At 42.0% G+C, this 21,705-nt stretch overlaps 1 protein-coding gene across 1 annotated transcript in view; it reads right to left on the bottom strand.

Moving 5' to 3' along the window:
- Nucleotides 1–21,705, bottom strand: part of GLI3 (GLI family zinc finger 3) — a 304,210-nt gene that overhangs the window by 68,584 nt on the left and 213,921 nt on the right. The window contains exons 7-9 of the mRNA XM_055590741.1: nt 10,951–11,164; nt 9,374–9,487; nt 7,679–7,819 (exon numbers count right to left, since the gene is read on the bottom strand). Of these exons, the coding sequence (XP_055446716.1) occupies nt 7,679–7,819; nt 9,374–9,487; nt 10,951–11,164 (469 nt within the window). The remainder of the gene's footprint in view (nt 1–7,678; nt 7,820–9,373; nt 9,488–10,950; nt 11,165–21,705) is intronic.

Below are 21,705 nucleotides of genomic sequence, written 5' to 3'. Positions count from 1 at the left end.
CACCACCATCATCCTCATCCTCACCATCATCACCAGCATCTTCACCACCATCATCACCATGATCACCATTATCTCAAAAGCTGACCTCCACATATGGTCTGCTTCACGTTGACCTTAACTGTATTTCCAAAATTTCCCAGAAGCCTTTCTAGATATCCTTATACCCTTAATCTTCTTCTGAGACCCTAGAATCACAACAATACTCTACGGCTTCATTATGTCTAACCTTACATTGTTTACTATGCTTTTATGTTTCCTTGTCTCCCCCTCCCAATGAGAAGGACCATTCCAGGAAGGTTCGGCCTGAGTCCTGCTGGCAAGGTGCCCACCGCAAAGCTGGGGCAGTGGGCAGCAAGAAGGCTGTGCCCAGGCCCTCTACTTGAGCTGCTGTTTGTCAGCGCGTACTTTTTCTGACAAACAAGAGGATTTCAGCAAAATCTGCAAGTAAACTTTAGCAAGGTAGGCAGCCCAGCCCAAAGTGACATCATCTTTTCCTGTATAAACTGAGTCCATACACAGAGTCCCAGGGGACCAATTACTGGCAGAATCCAGAATCTCACCTAAAGTATCATTCAGAACTGGTCAAAAAGCTTTCGATAGGAAAATCCTTTCCAAATGGCAGAAACACTTATTTGGATAAAGGTTTTGATGAACTATTTCAGGAGGTATAAAATGGCTGGACAAATTTAAGAAAGCAACTAAGAAATTATTTGACACCAGTTATATCTTATTCAAAATATGGATTTGCTATTCTTCATTCGTGGGCTAAGGCACATTAGTAAAGGGGAAACTTTAATAATTCAATAATTACTCAAGTAATTAATATACCACCCTTAGAAAAATTAACTACAATTATTCTGGAGGGGACTTAACTACAGAGATGGCAAAGACCCTGGGAAACAGATGGTGAGTACCTGCCTCCTGTGAAACCTCATCCATGGCAGGCTATACTTCCTTACCCCCTACTTCCCCAACTCAATGTGGGGGAGAGCACAGCTCAGCACCCCAGGAAAGTGTGGAAGAGCACAGCTCAAGATCACAGGTGGCTGCCAGCCAGTAAGTTGGTATCTGAAGTTAAACCTGTCTGCCATCCTTATTTTAAGGACTATCCAATCAGAATCCTTCATTTGCTTTTACGAAAACAACCGAGGCTGGGGGAGGTGAACTATCTCAGGAAGTCCCATCTGTCAGATCCACAACGGAGGAAGAGAATGGGGTCTCTAGCTTCAGTCAAGTGCACATCTCAGCTCAGGAACAATGAATATAAAATAAGCCTTAGAGCTAATATGTGGAAGCCACAAAACCCAATGGCACCACTCCTCACCCCTCCCCCATGCCACCCTGCAAAACACACACGTACATAAAACAAAGAGACGTGTAACCTCTTTGAGACCCTCTGTCTGTTTCTCATTAGGGCTGCTGCATGTGATCTCTGTTTGGCCTTGGACATGGGGGACAGCACTTATTTTCACGGCTGTTTCACAGTATGATAAGTGAGAAAATAACGTTCTAAGGGGTCAAATGGTTCCAGGGAGGTCACCTCAAGGGTCAGGGCAGAGATGGGGCTGCCACTCAGAATTCCGCTGGCCCCAGGGGGCTCTCACTGGTGGACCACACAGCCCTCTATGCCCCCTACTCGGTATAATCTGAGTGTCTTTATGGGAACAATTTCTGCAGGTGCAATTTAGGCAGTAACTCTAAAAAGAATGTGACCCTTGGGGCATGATTGTCGAAGGATGACTTTGAAGTTGGTAGCTCTTCGTCTACATTTTCCATGCAGTATTTCCAAATAATTAGAGTAACTAAATTAACTAGCAACTCCATGTAGAGAAAATAAGATCAAAATCTTCACTCGTTCATTTGAGGTTTTATGTGCACACAAAACTAATTTCTGTCTCTTATCAGAGACCCTGATCACATCCTAAATTCAATTTTCTCTTAGGTAAAGATATACAATGCAACTTTAGCAAAGGGATCAAAATTAGCTGGAAAATATTTAAAATGCAAATTTGGGAACATTGTATTAATATGAAAATAATGTCTTCACCACATCGTAACTCTTCCTGGTGTTTCTACAGATGCATCAATTCTTTACAGATTAGATGTGCTTCCTTTATATCTACATCTCTATGATATTAAGAAGAAAGTCTTGCATTTTCATGCTGCTGATGTATAGAATTTGTGTTCCAATGGCAGCAAAGGTGATTATAGCTGTGTTCTTCTGATAAAGAAAACTTCAGCAAGCTTTTAAAGATCAAAATTTGCAGCATATGAAAGCATTTAAAATCCAAGTAGGTGGCTAATCATTGTATAAAACGGTTCATTTTTGACACCATGCTTAAAAGATACAAATGAAGGAGTGCAGTGACATACATGCCACCCAGATGAAGCTAAGGGGCTAATACAAACACCTCTCACATTCTCTGCTGTTCGATCTCCCAGGCAGGAGACAGGAGCCCCCACGGTGTAACTGCCAAGGCTCTCCCTGCAGGATTATTCTGGGGGGATCAGCGTGGGGAATACAACTGTTAAAAGATAATTTGATCTTTTTAAGACCTTTGAACAAATATTATATGTATTATTCTTTAAATGGAAAAGAACTGGTTGGAGGGGTGAAATAGAAGTTAAGGGAATGGCGGTGATCGAGCAAACAGGTGGGCATTAGTTCTGATGATTATATTGTCTTTATTCTTCTGGATTCCACCAGTGATATTTTTAAGCACAACTGGATGCCTGACAGTGGTGACTCATACCAAGGCACACGTTCTTCGTCCTTCACAGATATTCCCTTTCCTTCTTCTTAAAAAGCCTCTCAAAGCATCAGTGGCACACACAACGCCATTCAGAAGCAAACAACCTGAGACTATTAGGCAGCAGGCAACGCATATTGGATATTTTTCCATTGTTCAAGAGCCAAAGCTGGAACTGTCTTTCAGGACAGAATTAACACAAGAGGGAAATGGGTCTTAGGAAGTTTTGGATGCCTCTCTCATCTCTTCGAGAACCCAGGCCAGCAGATAGAATTTGAGTTGTTTTACACAGTGAAAAAACTAAAACCAAACCAAAACAAAAACCACATGCTGTGAACCAATATTCTACAACTTTCAGAAACATGTAAGATTAATGTGTTTTGGAATATATAATGCACAACAGCAAAAAGAGAATTAATTCATCTGAGATTAAAGGGGAAGTGTGAACTTTTCACATTATTTTGAGATGTTAGAATATGTGTCTTCACATGTCAAGGTAAGAGAAAATGCTGGCATCTTGGCAAATCATTAGTAAATTTGGTCTTAATCAAAAGTACTCTAAATTAATTTTTGTACTCTATGTCCTTCTTACTGTGTTCTTCCTATTTTAACTAAGAAGGGAACAAAGTACACTAAAAACCAGCTAACAAAAAAATACGTCTATCTTCTTAGCTTCTGGGCATAGAAGTAAATTTATGACAAATTTAATACTAGCTGGAGAGTCATGGAGCCCAATTATAATTATCTTGCTGAGAAGAGAAATTAATTAAACATCCCAGTGATAAAGACCTCACAGCAAACCTGGAATCAACACACCGTGGGAGACGGACAGGGGCTTGAAATAAAGGAGAAGGGAAGGCAAAGGCAATATTCAGCCCATCTGTTCGGACAGTAATGGACCGGGGTCATCTTTTCAAGAGAACACGGAGTGCAGTACACTGAAAACGAGACGACCTGGTGGGCAGCGTCGGCTGAGTCCCTAATTCTCCTCTTCAACTCTGTGATTTGCTAATGTGAAACACATGTCTCCCTTCTGCACCAAGTTCAAATGACTCTGGAATTCCAACCGTGCAGCTCAGCGACTGAACCAGAACAAGGGGAGAACTTGTCAGGATTTAAGAGCTTTCAGCAAAGCCCTTCAATTGCAGCCAGCACCCTATTCCACGGGAGGATATCAATTATAGATAGTGACTTGCTTTCGCAGGCAGTCGGGACTGTCAGACACTAGATAGACAACCATGAAGAATCATGAATCTTTCTATTAACTGTAAGAGGGGGAAAAAGAATGGGTCATGGCTATAAATAAGGCAGGGCCTCAGAATGGTTTAACACCTTGCCTCTTGGTTGTCGGGAGCATGAAAATTCAACTAATTCACAAAATGTCCTCTCTCCAAGGAGAGTCGCAGGAACGCACACAGTTCATACTTCCTTCTGCCCCTATAAAACTGGGTTCTGCCACTGCTTTTTGGTCTGACTGCCACCCAAGTAATTAGGTGGACTTGAACTAGCTACTCATTCCATTGACAAAAAAAATAATACACCAGGCCACTGCTGACGTTATCAGATTCACCATGAGCAGGAAGGCACTTATTATGCCTGCCATGCGAAGGAAAATCAATTTGAACATACAAGTTTGGAATTTCCGCACGCCAGATAACAAGTAAAAAGGTATGGAAGAAGTGGTATTAAACCAGCATCCTTATTTATGTTTTTGTAAGTTAAAAATGTTAATTTCACTTAGCTAAGTTTCCTGAACTCCTATAATTAATCTCAGACTAAAACTAATATCACAAAGCGAATATATACTGGGTAGTCTCCTAATCCTGACACAAATTTCTTCTTGCCGATTTGAAATTAAAAAGTGTCCCTGCGTGTGTCATTCACTCCCTAATAAAACAGATCATGGTGGCCGTTTAGTTGATTGGTGAAGCAGCCTTGCCTTAAAACTACTCAGAACTCTCTGTTAAAGCATCTTTCCTACGTAAAACCTTGTGTGAGATTAGATAGAAGTATCTGTGATATCCACTGTCTTTCAAAAACTTTCCTGTGACACAGAAGGCATGGAGAATATGCAGGTATCACCACAACCCAAAAATGTTACATTAAAACCAGCCTCTAATGAAGAACACGGTTCCTTTTAAATGTAGACTTAGAATACACCCCTATTGCCTTTCCCATTTGATAGCAGCTGGACCAAAATCAGGGTAGTCCTTGGAAAAATGACTTGTCCACAGAAAAGGCACCATGAGACTGAGTCCTCTCTCAGAAGGACGTTTTAAAGGGCAAGCAGCACTGCCAACAGCTCGTTTATGACGACAGGTTTTGTACAAATAGTTCTTCCCAAGTACGCTGTTCACTCACTCTATCACTGAGGGTATTCTTGGCCTCTTCCCCTCTTTGGGATTATTTCCCCATATTAAAAGAAAAATTCCAAACTTTTTTTCTTCTTTAGTGTTACAATGTCTGTGGTTTCTATTAAAACAGTCAGCAAGAATAAAAGGCCATTAAGTCAGGCTTGGCTTAAAAATAACGCTTGCATCAAATTAAAGAGCAGGAATCAAATTAAGTTCATGGAAAAATCTGGAAATACACCCTAATTAAAAACATTTGACTTTTAGTTTCTTGCTGGCTTGAAGAAATCTAGAATTCTCTCTATCCTATTACAAGGAAACATAATTTAAAAAGAAATGGGGAGGAGGGACCCAGATGTCATGTTAAACTCTCAAAATGTTCTGTATATGATGGACTTTAAAACCTGGTAAACCATGTATTTGACCCTATAATGTAACTGCTGATAGCTCAGCTTGTAAAGAATCCACCTGCAATGCAGGAGACCTGGGTTTGATCCCTGGGTTGGGAAGATCCCCTGGAGAAGGAAAAGGCTACCCACTCCAGTATTCTCGGGCTTCCCTTGTGGGTCAAATGGTAAAGAATCCACCTGCAATGCAGGAGACCTGGGTTTGATCCCTGGTTTGGAAGATCCCCTGGAGAAGGAAAAGGCTACCCACTACAGTATTCTTGGGCTTCCCTTGTGGGTCAAATGGTAAAGAATCCACCTGCAATGCAGGAGACCTGGGTTTGATCCCTGGGTTGGGAAGATCCCCTGGAGAAGGAAAAGGCTACCCACTACAGTATTCTGGCCTGGAGAATTCCATGGACTGTATCATCCATGGGATCGTAAAGAGTTGGACACGACTGAGTGACTTTCAATAATAATAATAATAATGTAACTGCAGCATGTGCATATATTAGCAGATGGGCCAGGGTATGGAAGACACTCTTCAAAAGCCCAAGCAATTGACATATATACATCACTATGTATAAAACAGATAACTGATGAGAACCTACTGTTTAGCACAGGGAACTCTTCTTAGTGCTCTGTGCTGACCTAAATGGAAAGGAAATCCAAAAAAGAGGGGATATATGTATTCGTATAGCTGATTCAGCAGAAACTGTCGCAATATTGTAAAGCAACTATACTCAAAAAAAAAAAAAAAAAAAAGCCCACGCACACAGCATATGAAACATGGAGGGTGTGTCAGGAATTGTATAATCTTAGTGTTTTAACGGGCTTCCCAAGTGGTGCAGTGGTAAAGAATCCGCCTGCCAAAGCAGGAGATGCAAGGGACACGGATTCAATCCCTGAGTTTGGAAGATGCCCTGGAGTAGGAAATGGCAACCCACTCTAGTATTCTTGCCTGGAAAATTCCACGGACAGAGGGGCCTGGTGGGCTGTAGCCCACGAGTCACAAAGAATCGGACATGACTGGGCTGAGCGACTGGACACAGTACAGCGCACACAGCACAGATTTTCAATGGAGGAGAGTTATCAAGTGAAAGGAGTCGTCTGAAAATAGAAAGTGTAAAAGAGAATGGAGTGGGTATGTGTGTGGTATGTCTGAGTGACAGGGGAAGGGAGAGGAGGGGATCCCAAAGAAAGCTACTCCATCAGATTTTCTGTCGTATTTAAAGCTTACGAAAGGGTTCCACATAGCAAACCATCCTTAATGCCTTAATGCAGCCCTGTGCTTTGACATTGTTTCATCCCTGATTATCTAAATGCCCTTCCATCTCAGCTATTCCTGGTCCCATTTGCCAGGGAGACTCCACTGGTCTGAGAAAGTACCCAACAAAGATGAAGCACCAGCTGAGGACACAGGGCTAATCAAGTACGTGTGTGTGTGTGTGTGTGTGTTGGGGTGGGGGTGGGGGTGGGGTGCCCTGCATTTTCTGAAATAACAGGCAGGGGAGCAAAGCAGAGACTTCTGAATCTGGTGTGGGAAGAGAAGGTGAGGTTCTCAATCTGACCACACTGCAGTTTCCAAAATATATATCACTATACACATTTTAAAATACATATCACTTTTTCTAATAAGTATGGGCCTGCAAGAATTAGCTTCAAGCCAAGAAACTGTGCTTATCCTGAACCATTACCTACTTCTCATAGAGAATGCTAACTGCTGTCTAAAATAATGGCAGAGTCCTGAGGTGGTGAGGGTGAGGGACAGTAAGGCAGAAAGGAAAAAAAGAACTTTCCCCACCTCTCCGATTTTTTTTTTTTTTTTTTGTATTGTTACTGGGACTTGGCTGAAATCAAACTTGGTTAAAAGGTTAATAATAATTCATGTCCAGCTTACTATGACTCAATAACCATCAAAGTCGCTAACTCAAAATAGTGTTTTCTGCCTTACAGGATCAGAGTCATTACACTGTATTGAAGACTTTATTGAATTTTACACTAAGCTTTAGCTGACTGAACAGGTCAAGCACCATGGCTCAGAGTTTTCTTTCTTCTCAGAGAATCATAAAGCCCCCTGCAGTGTGCCAGGCCACTAGCTAAGAAAGCTGACTCAGCTCGGGTCAGGGGAGCTGACCCCACAGGAAAGGTCACCTAGTGGTAAGCCCGGTCCCCAGCTCCCTTCGCTCACATGCACCAGCTGCTCCTGGGTGTCGAACTCTCGAGAACAGCCTTCCCAGTGGCAGTTTGTCTCGTAGATGACTTCGGGCTCCTGTTTGCTTTCATCTTTGTCCCCTTCCTCCTTCACCAGGGTTGTTCCTTCTGGCTGTTCCTGAAAGGCAGGGAAGGGGGAAGAGAGGAGATAGAGGAGGACAAAAATCAGACACAGTAGGAGGGCGGATAAAAGGAGAAACTTGATGTAGGCTTGTCTTCCTCCAGATGCAGTTTTTTGGGGGGAAATAAAATGGAGCCCAGGTCTAACAACTGTGTTTGTGAATTGAAGAAACCAGAGATGGAATCATTTTTGTGCTTTTTTTTTTTTTTTTCAGATTTACCCAATACACCTTCAGAGGTCATTAACTTGTGATTAAACACAATAATCCAAACCAGAATATTGGTGTGGTGGTGAGGCCAAACTTTGTTATCCTGAGTACGAAGGTAGAAAAAAAAAAAACCCCAAAACTAAGATGTCATCTCTTAAGAAAAGCAATCAAACTAGGTCATGTAGTCTTTACCCAAAAGACTGGTCTTTCTCTTTCAGTTAAAGTCTTTTCAGCATATTAATTTGTTTATTCTCATAGTCTGGAATTCAGGGAAAGGGTTTACTGCTAATTCTAATTGTGTTCTCCCTGCCATTGGAGGTTGTGAGAGGCACTCTGTGGATGTTTACAGGGATGATGTCTCCTTGGTTCAACTTCTGGTCTCCAAGGCTACACTCCCTGCCCAGGAGCCACAACATCTTAAACTTGGCAGCATAGTCTTTTCTAGGCTTCTAAGGCAGCTTTGCAGAAATGAAAAGACAAAGAATTTCCAGAATTCTGGGAGATGATTAGGTATGTAAATTCAGGATCTGACCTGCAGTTAGATGGCAAAAGCTGTATACAAGTGTTTATGTATAATTAGCAAAATGTAAGAGCAAACGCATGACACCCATGCATTCCATCCTTCAAGTGCTCCCTGAAAAGGAAACATGGGCTTAAGTTTGGGCTAAAACAGCCTGACAATTTCAGGGTCCAGATTCTGTTCACATCCGGACTCTTGTCCAATCCTTATCTCAGGCATTGAATTAATATTTATTGAGCTCCATATTGGGCACAGGGAACCTGAAAGATAGGGTGATGGGCATAATCTAAATATTTTTGAAACTGAGGCTCAAGATCTCAGTAACAGCAGAGACTAAACTGAAACTTAAACTTGTACTTTCAGGACTTTGGGTAAAGAGCCAGAATTGAAGTAACCTTAGATTAGGTTAGCTGTGGCGGGATCCCTCCTGGTTCTGTAGGGTCTCCTGGCCAGTGGGAAGTGGCAAAATAAGAACAAGAAAGAACATGATCATTGTGGAGAATTTCCTTGGTCTGCCCTGCTCGGGCTGAGAGCCAGGCACTCGTAATTCAGGCCCAAGATCAGAGCCAAAGCCTGAGGTTTGTTCACATCCCTGATCAACAACAAATGTATCCAACCACTTACTCTATGAACTCAAGTATCTACCCCACAGAGCTGCCTGCATTTTTGTGTGTTTGCTTCTGAGCTGGAGAAACAGAGTCAAACTCCAGACCTGGCCATCTGTCAAACGCGTGTATACAGCCAAGGTCAAGAACAGAGCAGACAAGCCGAAGCTGTGAAAGGCACCAGGCTAGATGGGGCCTGAGTCAGGCACCTCCCTCACCTGCTGGCCCCGTGGCCCTGGGCTGGGGAGGTCTTCATCTGGTTTGATCTTGGAGCGCTTGTTGTGCACCAGGTCACCCGTACTGCTCACTGCAGACTCACTCGTGGGCTTGTTCTGCAGGTCACAGTGGCAGGGACAGAGACAAAAATTAGATTCTGATCAACGAGCAGGACCACAGCCAAAACACACAACCCGAGACTAGTGGGCTTCTTTGGCACTAGAATGATGACAGATATGGCTCCTATTTCCAGGTAGCAGAGTTCAGAAAATGTGTTCACAGCTAGGATAATGAACTTATTTACAAACAGAAATCGCGTTACAGATGTAGAAAACAATCTTATGGTTACCAAGGGGAAGGGGGTAGAGGGATAAACTGGGAGATTGGGATTGACTGACATATACACACTACTGTATATAAAATGGCCTTCCCAGGTTGCGATAGTAGTAAAGAACCTGACTACCAATGCAGGAGACATAAGAGACACAGGTTCGATCCTTGGGTCAGGAAGATCCCCTGGAGGAGGGCACAGCAACCTACTCCAGTATGCTTGCCTAGAGAATCTCATGGACAGAGGAGCCTGGAGGGTTACAACCCATAGGGTTGCAAAGAGTTGAAACAAGTGAAACAACTTAGCGTGCTCTCATTCATATATAAAATAGAACTAGTAAGGGCCTACTGTATAGCACTGGGAACTCTACTCAGTACTCTGCAATGACCTCTACGGGAAAAGAATCTAAAAGATATATGTAAACGGATTCACTTTGTTTTACACCTGAAACATTGTAAGTAACTGTACTGAAATAAAAATTGGAAAAAAACCCCCAAAACTCAGGATATTCATGAGGCATTCATGAGGCGTCTCCTTGTTTTTAATCATGAGTACCAACTCCTGGTGGCTTTTCAAAGCTAGTGGAAAACAGCTGGAATCCTGGGTTTAAATGAACTCCAACAGTCCAGCACACAGGGACTGAAAGACAGTAATCCATTCATGGGATGTATGTTTATTTTATTTATTAAAAATTTTAAAAGTTTATTTTATTTATTTTCAACTGAAGGATAATTGCTTTACAGAATTTTGTAGTTTTCTGTCAAACATCAACAAGAATCAGCCATAGGTGCACCCATGTCCACTCCCTCTCGAACCTCGCTCGTATCTCCCTCCCCATCCCACCCTTCTAGATCGTCACAGAGCCCCTGTTTGAGTTCCCTGAGTCATACAGCAAATTCCCACTGGCGATCTATTTTACACATGGTATTGTAAGTTTCTGTATTACTCTATCCATGGGATGTATGTTTATTGAATGGACAGCAGACCACACAGGGTCAGAGGGAAGCCAGATCAAGCAGCTTTTCCACCAAGGATAAAATGACTAGTGGAAGAAGGTCTTGTTTCCTGAGGAGCACATACATGGCACAGTCACCAGACCTGAAGACAGAGAGCCCTGGGTTGGGTGGACAGCTGCGGTACGGAAGCTGTGAGGATGCTATGGCCTGTGTGCATCCAAGGCTGATGTGGCCCCATGGCTTTCCTCTGTGGTTCCCAAGACAAACCAGGTCATCAAGATGTCTCTCTCACCTGTGAGGACTCGGAAGGGCCGGAGCTGACCTGGACGGGGTTCAGAACTGTAGGGATCCCGGGAATAGGCCTCTGGGTCGGGAAAGTTGGGGCGGGGTGGATGAGCGGAGGGCTGTGTCCAAAGGCTGAGCCTAAGCTCTGTTGTCGGCTTAGGATCTGCTGATGCATGTGGAGGGACACGGGCGCCGAAGGGTAGGTGAAGCTCAGGGCAGGGCTGCAGGTGGGAAATAGAGGGAAAACCATCATTCGCATGGGATGCAGAGACCAGCTCACCTCTATATCTAGTTTTTCCTCCCCAGGTTGCATCAGGGCTGCGTGTTCAAATCAAAAAGTGAAAACGATGATTGACCAACATCTCAAAACTTCCTAGAGAAAGGTGATGGCTTAGAGGGGACATATGTGGGCATGTGCACAGATACGCAGACCTAAGATTCCGCACAACGGAAGCAAAAGGCATCGGCTCAATAACAGCTATTTATTGCAATAACAAACTTTATATAACAAAGAGAATGGGTGACTACATGCTTTATAGGACTTTTATCGGCTCCTCATCCTGTAAGTCCCCACGCAGGGAGCAATTCTTTTCATCTCAGCTCACCCTGCACACTTTCATATGTCTCCAGATCTTATTACAAGAGGAAAGAAAATCAATTGGTTAAATGTGTTTTGAACACCATGCTTGTCATATCACTCATTTGTTTGTAAAGATGGAAAGCTTGGTTCATCCAGAATGCCACCTAAAGAATTTCCATCAGTGCCGTCTGGTTACAGAAGCTGATGGATTAACCTCTCCCAGCTGAAATCGGTGATCAATGAGTTTCGATGGAGCAATATTCCAATGGGAAAGCATCGCTCCCTCTTCCAGCTAAAGAGCACTCAATGTCTATTAACGTCCATTATACATGCTAATGCCTGTCACCACTTCATTATGCCCGAGTATTTCCCAGGCTACCGGAAGTTCTGAGGAAGCCCCACGATGACCTAAAGATTTCTGGACTAGTGGGCAGTGCCAGATTGTTTTCTGCACCAGCATAGTTTAGGAATCCAGTCCTCTTAAGAGAATGAAGTGCTCTTGAGGAATTTGCTGATGACTTTAAAAAAAAAGCACGAAACACTGTAATTGCATTCGTGAAAATTTCTTCCTTAAAAAAAAAATACTCAGTGGGAAAATATATACATATGTAGATCTTTTCTCCATCCTACTGTGTAAGATCCAGAAAGAATCAAGGTTTCTTGCAAAGTCAAAGGTACAATTCATGAAAATTTTCCAATCTGGTGGGTTAATTACTATTGCCGTTGAGCGCATTAACTGAGAATATAATAATTACAATAACAAAATTCAAACCATTTCAACAACTTTAAGTAATAATGCTGAAGATATACTCACTTCATTAATGTGACTCCACATTTTGCCCATTTGACTACAATCCATAAAAAGCAATTTCAATGGGATTACATTACTATTATTCCTACAGAGAACCTTGCATTACAATAGCTTGCCCATTTAAGACTGAATATCATTAAGAATACCCTAGGAGAATTTCACGAGGCTTGGAGGAACCCTCCTTTCATTCTGTATTGTGTTTCTTTAATAAAGGAGAGCAGAAACCTGGTGAAAACAGTCATTGTTCACAGTAAGTTGGGGAGAAATCAGTAATAATATTTCGCTTTTGCAGCGCTATAGTTTCTGCCAGTATTTCCGAAAGCAACCATGAATGATTACAGCAAGACTTAGCGAAGGTAGCTGTGCGGATGATTGATAGGGCATTAATCAAAAGATGCATATCTGCCTCAGAATTTGTTCACAAGCTTTCTTCTAATAGCTGATTTCATGTTCACTGAGCTCTATGCCAGTTTGTCCAATTTATTTTTTGGTGTACAAGCCATTCATCAAAAAACACAATGATTTAACCCTCCCATCCCCCCCTTTCTTTTGGTGAATGGGTATTCCTAAGTGTAACTACCTCATTCTGTTCATTAAAAAAACAAAGAAAAACTAAAAGATCCCATTACCTATATATTTACAATGTGATATGGACTCTACCCAAAACTCCATGCGCCTCTTCTGAGTTTCAGGAACCTGAATGATCAGGTAGGCTTAGTAAGGGGGCCCCTTGGGTCATGTACACCTCTAATTCTGGGGGGCCCAATATTGGGGAGCTCAAAAAAGTTAGGACCCAATTAATAATCAAGACTGTTAGAGGCAGTCTTTCCTGCCTTTCACAAGGCGGGAAATGCCCTCAGTTGTGTATATAGTGCAATTTACAACTGTTAATAGCCAGATAGGATAGGTCCATTTGTAATTTTAAAAAGCTGTAGAAGAAAAAGGCAGGGCCAGCATTGGTTGCTGCAGCGCCCTGTCCCCAGGAGCGAAATCTCTGACCTCAGCAGATATAGGAAGGGCTGCAAGACCTTTCAACCCATGTGGGTTTTGTCCCTTTTGAGGCTGCCTTTTCACTGTTCAAACCACAGGACAGGAATAAACACTGGCCAAAATGCATGTCAACTCTTAGATTCCAAGGGATATAAGAACATACAGAAGGGGACAGAGAATTTTATTTTTTTGAAATTTTAAATTTATTTTATCTTTTGGCGGTACTTAGAGGCATGTGGGATCTTAGTTCTCCGACCAAGGATCAAAACTGTGCCCCCTGCATTGGAAGCGTGGAGTCTTCACCACTGGACTGCCAGAGACGTCCTGGACCACCAAATTTTAGTGGTCCCTGCTTATTCACAAGGAGCCAGCAACAGAAACGCTCTCTCCTCTATGTGCAAAGAGCTGGGCGACAGCAGACATAGGTAGAGAGCTTGCGTCACCCCACAAGAGCAGACACTGCTGTCGGCTCCTGGCAGGAAGGCTACTTGCTCAGGATTACAAAGCCTGTTTAGGATTTGATGGCAGAAGTAGATGTTTTTGGCCCTGTAACAGCGTCAGTGAATGAATTCAAGAGCCAAGTCGCCTCTTGGTTTTAGAACAGCCTGTGAGCTTGTCCTTGCAGTTGTATAAAGAAGCAGAGGATGGGGGATGACTGGGTACTGCATGTAATGTCAAGTAGAACAAAAAACATCACCATCCTCCCAAGAGCATGGAAAGAACCTCTGAGGACTTTCTACCAGTGGAAGGGGGCAGGGGACTGGGGCCACCACCCCCTGTTCTCTGATGCCAAGTGAACTGTCATCCTAAGCTCTGTATCCCAGTACTCCCGTGTCCTTCCAGAGGTCAGCATGGCTGCTTGCATTTGGTCACTCAGACCCCAGCTTAAATGCCACCTCCTCAGACACAGAGGCCCCCTGAGGCCGAGGCCCATCTAAACCAGCCCCCTCTACAGCTCCTCATGGCATCATGCACTCCTGTTTGACAGCTGTGTTTTCACTGCAGGAGAAGGCTCTCTTTTTCTCCCTCCCTCCAAATGTTAGGTTCGGGGGAGCTGGGTCCTGGCCTGTCTTGTTCTTCACTAACCCCTGGTGTCTGGAACACTGCCAGGAACAGGGCAGCCCCTCATGAGTCGATGAGTGACGGAACCACTCTCCCAAGGTATGAGTTGCCGTTGCAACACATCACCACAAGTTTAGCTGTTTTAAAACAAAATACACTTGCTCTCTTGAGTAATACAAGATGCAATCAAGATTGCTGGAAGAAACATCAACTACCTCAGATATGCAGATGATACCACACTAATGGCAGGAAGTGAAGAGGAACTAAAGAGCCTCTTGATGAGGGTGAAAAAGGAGAGTGAAAAAGCTGGATTAACATTCAACACTGAAAAAACTAATCATGGCAACTGGTCCCATCACTTCATGGCAAATAAATGGGGAAAAAGTGGAAAGAGTCACACATTTTCTTTTGTTGGGCTCCAAAATAACTGTGGACAGTGACTGCAGCCATGATTAAAAGACACTTGCTCCCTGGAAGGAAAGCTATGACAAACTTAGACAGGATATTAAAAAGCAGAGACATCACTTTGCCAACAAAGGTTTGTATAGTCAAAGTCATGGTTTTTCCAGTAGTCATGTATGGATGTGAGAGTTGGACCATAAGGAAGGCTGAGCGCCAAAGAATTGATGCTTTTGAATTGTGGTGCAGAGAAGACTCTTGAGAGTGCCTTGGACTGCAAGGAGATCAAACCAATCAATCCTAAAAGAAATCAACCCTGAATATTCATTGGAAGGACTGATGCTGAAGCTGAAGCTCCAATACTTTGGTCACCTGATGTGAAGAGCCAACTCACTGGAAAGGATCTTAATGCTGGGAAAGGCTGAAGGAAAAAGGAGAAAGAGCGGCAGAAGATGTGATGATTAGATAGCATTACCGACTCAATGGATATGAAGCTAAGCAAACTCTGGGAGACAGTGAAAGACAGGGGAGCCTGGAGTGCTGCAGTCCATGGGGTCACAAAGAGTCAGTCAGACACAACTTAGTGACTGAACAACACTGCCCTCTTATAGCTCCAAAGGTCAGAATCCTTGAATGGTTGGGCAGTGCTGCATTCCTCTGGAGTCTCTGTGCACCTGGCCTCTTCCTGCTTCTAGAGACTGCGTGCATCCTCAGCTCCTGGCCCTGCCTCACTCCAACCTCCTGTGACTCCCTCTAACTCTGACACCAGCCTGCCTCTCTCTTATAAGGACCCCTGTGGTTATATTGGGCCACCTACATGGTACAGAATCATCTCCTCTTCCTAAAATCTTTAACTGAATCACAGCCACATAATTCCTTTTGCTGTGTAAGAAAATACACTTACAGATTCCAGGGAGTAAGATGTGGCATTTATGGAGGGCCATTATTCTGCCCATCCCCCTCAGAACAGTTACTTCAAAGAAAAGCAATTTGACAACATTTATCAAACAGTGCAAAGCTAGTAACCACATCTGTGTGTCTCTGTAGAACTTCAGTAGCTGAGGACATGCTGCTGATTACAAAGGTTGAAATTGTTTTTAAAAAGTAAAATTCAGTGATAAAACAATCTGTCTGCAATGCAGGAGATGCACCGGAAACCCAGGTTAGATTTATGGGTTGGGAGGATCCCCTGGAAAAGGAAATGGCAACCCACTCCAGTATTCTTGAAAATCCCATGGAGAGAGGATCTTAGCAGGCTACAGTTCATGGGGTGGCAAAAGAGGTGGACACAACATACCGACTAAATAATGACAACAAATTCTATTTTTAGAAACCCTGAAAATAAATCTTCCTAAAGAGTTCATACTTTGTTCCATAATTTCCTAGAAATATGAAGTACTGACACTGTTGAAATGTTTTATACATTGCTCTGTCAACTTATTTCAAGAAGGACACAGTCTTTGGTCCACCTGAGCTGCTGCTGCTAAGTCGCTTCAGTCGTGTCCGACTGTGCAACCCCATAGACGGCAGCCCACCAGGCTCTCCCGTCCCTGGGATTCTCCAGGCAAGAACACTGGAGTGGGTTGCCATTTCCTTCTCCAATGCATGAAAGTGAAAAGTGAAAGTGAAGTCGCCCAGTCGTGTCCGACTCTTCGAGACCCCATGGACTACAGCCTACCAGGCTCCTCCATCCACCTGAGCTATATGACCCCAAAGCCTTTATATTTCTGCTCACCCTGCTTTTTCCAATGGATCAGTTGAAGAGCAATTAAGTTTATGTTCTGAATTTTAAATTTTCTTCACTCAACATTTGATAAGTGTAATTTAAAAATTTATAATAGCATTCACTTCTTTTCTAAATGACTACATGAAAGATGGGATAATTAAAAACACATAAACATTTTTATAAGAATGTGACTTACAACTGTTAATTTACATTCAGTCAATAAGATCTGTAGAAAGTGTCAGATGGCCTAGATCCTCCCAAGCAATGCGCTAACATAGTCACAGTCCTTCTGGGATAACAACCCACAATCAAGTGTTATGGAGGAAAAGAAAGTGTCAAGGTCATAAAGTCTGAGGAGTACAGCCCTGGGATCCCCTGGAATTGTTAATATGTGAATGTGAGTTTCAAAAGTCCCACCCCAGGTATGGTTGGAGGCAATATTTGCAGGAGCTTCCAGAGAGACACTCTGAGAAACACTTTCTAGGACAACAATTAGAATATTCTGTAATAACCTTTATGGGAAAAAGAATCTGAAAACAAATGAATATGTACATATGTATAACTGAATCACTATACTGCACACCTGTAACTGACACTCATTATAAATTGACTATACTCCAGCAAAATTTTTAAAAAATTAGAAAAGGAAAAAAAAAGTTAGAAGAAATTAGTTAATGTTAATTTGCCCTGTAGTTTTCTCAAGAGAAGGAATTGAGAAAAATGTGAATTTTTGATCCCTTATCATAGTGTGTGTGGTGTCTTCATCCACCAAACATAATTTCTACCCATCAAAACTGATAAGGGTTCTGGAAGACTTGTTTTATATAATACCTGAGAGGAAGCACGCATGTCACTATAGGCAGTGGCTCGGGGCAGAATTCTAAATCACGCTAACTACTGACTCAGTTTCCCTTTAAGTCTTTGCTCTGAGCTGAGCTAAAAGTTCAGTTCTTTTAACTGAACCAAAAGAACTAACCAACTGAACTAAAAGTTTTAACTCCGCTCTGAATTCAAAGCGATCAGCAAATTATAGTCTCAGTGGGAACCACTATTTTCCAAAACTTTAACATTAAAATTCCCAAAGTCTGAATCGTTAAGAAAGTTTTGATGCATTTATTCTCCATCACAAATCAGAAGTAATGTTTTGTCAACATTCTTTCACAAAGTGGAGTCATATTTTGCAAACTGGGTCTCCTCTTAATATTGCAGTAAATAGCCCAGAAATCTCTCCCTTATCTGGAACTCTTCTGCCTCAGAGTTTCAACAACTGTGGCCAATCTGGTTGAAATCTGGGGTGTAAGTAGAAAGAAAGGATGTTAAGCAACTAATAAATATTAATGTACATAACTGAATAACTGAATCAGTTTGCTGTATAGCAGTAATTGACACAACACTGTAAATCAACTATACTTCAATTTTAAAAATTTTTAATAAATACCATAAAATCCACTCCCTTATTCACTAATTCAATAAGTTTTAGCTGAGTACTTTTCACAGACCCCTTTTATATATCCTAAGAATAAAATAATTATTTGTAACTGGAAAGTTACATATTAATTATAATTGATATATATAACTTTGAAATCCATACACATGCTTGACTTTCACAAAAAATATTCTTCTTTTCACACCAAGTAAGTGATATGAGTCAACATTTGTAAAGAACTCCTCTAATCTATCTGTAAATTGATAATAAATCATGGAAATGACATATAAGTGGGAGACACTAAAAGTTCATATTGTAGAAGATCAATCGTTAAGATGTATTCAACCCTACTATACATACAGGTATTTCAAAGTCATTAATATTCAAGTCAAATATATTAAAACCAGTTAAAATAGCATGCAAGTTTAGGACTGACATGTACATATTTCTATATTTAAAACAAATAACCAACAAGGACCTACTGTAAAATAAATAAGTAAATAAATAATGTTTAAAATTATAATAATAAAATAGCATATGAGACAAATCCATAATGTATTTTAGAAACACTTCAGGAACTCTACATATAGTGGAGGATGAAAAAATTAAGATCATGGCATCCAGTCCCATCACTTCAGGGCAAATAGAGGGGGAAATAATGGAAACAATGACAGACTCTATTTTGGGGGGGTTCCAAAATCACTGCAGATGGTGACTGCAGCCATGAAATTAAAAGACAGTTACTCCTTGGAAGGAAAGTTATGGCCAACCTAGACAGCATATTACAAAGCAAAGATGTTATTTGCAGACAAAGGTCTGTCTAGTCAAAGATATGGTTTTTCCAGTGGTCATGTATGTATGTGAGAGCTGGACTATAAAGAAAGCTGAGCGCCGAAGAATTGATGTTTTTGAACTGTGGTGTTAGAGAAGACTCTTGAGAGGCCCTTGGACTGCAAGGAGATCAAATCCGTCAATCCTAAAGGAAATCAGTCCAGAATGTTCATTGGAAGGACTGATGCTGAAGCTGAAGCTCTAATAATATGGCCACCTGATACGAAGAACTGACTAACTGAAAAAGACCCTGATGCTGGGAAAGATTGAAGGCGGGAGGAGAAGGGGACGACAGAGGATGAGATGGTTGGATAGCATCAGTAACTCTATGGACATGAGTTTGAGCAAGCTCCAGGAGTTGGTGATGGACAGGGAAGTCTGGCGTGCTGCAGTCCATAGGGTTGCAAAGAGCCAGACAAGACTGAGTGACTGAACTGAACTGAAGAGGATAGGGATGGGCTGGATAAATTAATAATAGTACAATGAATAAAGCTGAATGGCTCCGATGGTAAAGAATCTGACTGCAATGCAGGAAACCCGGGTTCAATCTCTGGGTCAGGACAATCCCCTGGAGAAGGGAATGGCAACCCACTCCAGTATTCTTGCCAGGAGAATTCCATGGGCAGAGGATCCTGGTGGGCTACAGTCCATGGGGTCACAAAGAGTGGGACATGACTGAGTGATTAATACACACTAGGGGATGTGTCCTGCTGTAGTCTTTTATACTAGGAGAGTAAATAGAGCTGATTACAATATTTAAAAGACCTGTTTCTAAGTAAAAGTGAATTTTAAAGACTTGGAACTATAAGAAAGATGGCAAGAGGTTGGATCACCCTGCCATGTCATGCTTACAGGTCAAAGTTTCTATCTTACTGTTTAATGACTTGAGTCCACATGGCATCTACCCATTCCCTAAAAAAAAACATACGCTTTCCTTAGAGCTGCATGGAACATCTCCTTCCATTGAGTCTCCATACCACAGGTCCTCTGTGTGAATGGGGGGTCAGGGTGTAGGGGGTTGCCCAGGACAGAGTGATTAATACTCCATGCATTTTATCTACATTGGCTTCAACAGAAAGGCTCATCATCAGTTTCCAGATTCATCTCTAGAACCCCTCCCTGACCTGGAGAGCTCAGCTTGGAGTTGGGCTGGCCTGAGGTTGATGTGTGAACCACTGCGGAGTCCTGACGCGGGTGGTCACAGGAAAGCCCGAGGCACCCTCACAAAGGCACCCTCTCTTACCCAAAGTGAGGAGGAATGATGAATATGCGGCAGCTATAGATTATTAGGAAATATTTTTAAAGTAAAATCAATGCTAGCAACCTATAAACACATTTTTGCAATGGCCCGAATTTGGTCAGTTCTGTTCAGATATGAATTTTTAAAAGATACTTAGAAGAAACTCATGTGATGCTTTCATAATGCATTTCTTCAGGTTGGGCACTGGGATTAGCAAACTTCATGCTGCAGTCTAAACGTCCACTGACAGAGGAATGGATAAAGATGTGGTATATATACACAATGGAATATTCCTCAGCCATAAAAGAATGAAACAATGCCATTTGCAGCAACATGGATGGACCCAGAGACGATCGTGCTAAGTGAAGTTAAGGGAGATAGAGAAAGACAAATATCATATGATATCTTTTAAATGTGGAATCTAAAAACACACAAATGAACTTATTTACCAAAAGAGAAACAGAATCATAGACAAAGAAAACAAAGTAATGGTTACCAAAGGGGACAGCAAGCCTGGAAGGAATGAACTAGAAGGCTTGGGATTAATATATGCATACTACTATATATAAAATGGATAAACAATAAGTACTTAATATATAGCACAGTGACCTATACTCAATATCTTATAATAATCCATAATGGAAAAATATATGAAAAAGAATACACATGCACCCGCGTGCGCATGCACACACACACACACACATCTATATAACTGAATCGGTTTGCTGTATACTTGAAACTAACATGGTAAATTAACTTCATTTACCGTGAAGTTAATGGTAAATGGTCACAAAGAGTCGGACATGACTGAACACAAGCACAACAACAACAACCTAAATCATGTAACTGGCCAGTTATGCAGACATAGTTAGAAAAACATCATCCATTTTTTAAAAGCATCACCAGACATGATTATATTCCTATTATAAATAGCACTTCCTACCAATCCCTTTAGTCATGTGTCCCACGGGAGGATTTTTAAGAGAAAGAAGGGAAACAGAAAAGGAGATCCACAGTTAGACCTGACAGGTTTGGCCAAGTAAGTAGCTAAGTGCCTTTGATTCAGTCCACAAACCTCCCTGAGCTCCCTGGTCTCTAAAACAACACACCCTCGCTGGGGCCTGAAGCCTTCCTATAGGCCTTGGATCAGCAGTCCACACTGTACACCACCTGATCCTGCCCACCTCCAACCTTGTGCTTTGCCTCATCTGCTACCTAGGCTGCTGGTAGTCTCCAAACATCCTAACTTCGTATCTGATTGGAAGCCTTTCCCTTCCATGAGTTCCATGAGGACAGGAATCATGTCTCTCATTCATCTATGCAGCCCTCATGCCCAGCACAGTGACCAGCGCACAGTTGAAACTGCAGTAAAATACTTGGGGGATAAGTGAGTACTAGATTAAATCAAGTACTTCCTAAAACCAATGGTCACATCTGGGAATAAATGAAAAGTATCCTTTTTAGTCAGGATTTATTATTTTCACTGATTCTAGGGGAAGAGAAGGTTGTCTCATAATTTTTAGAAGATGCAATCAGAGTTTTAAGGACTTGAGTTATTTGGCTCTGGATTCATTCATCTATTTTTCAGTGTTTCCCACCCAAGTCATTTCGAGTTGTTTCTCAGACACAAATGAGTTGACTCATAGCAGGTAACAAAGCAGTATCAAGCTGCTGTGAAAGTTGAACTGGTTCCTACT

This window comes from Bubalus kerabau, chromosome 8 (assembly GCF_029407905.1).
Source record: "Bubalus kerabau isolate K-KA32 ecotype Philippines breed swamp buffalo chromosome 8, PCC_UOA_SB_1v2, whole genome shotgun sequence".
Taxonomy (NCBI): Eukaryota; Metazoa; Chordata; class Mammalia; order Artiodactyla; family Bovidae; genus Bubalus; species Bubalus kerabau.
The sequence above is the reverse complement of the archived record's forward strand: the minus strand, read 5'-3'. Positions and strand labels throughout refer to the sequence as shown.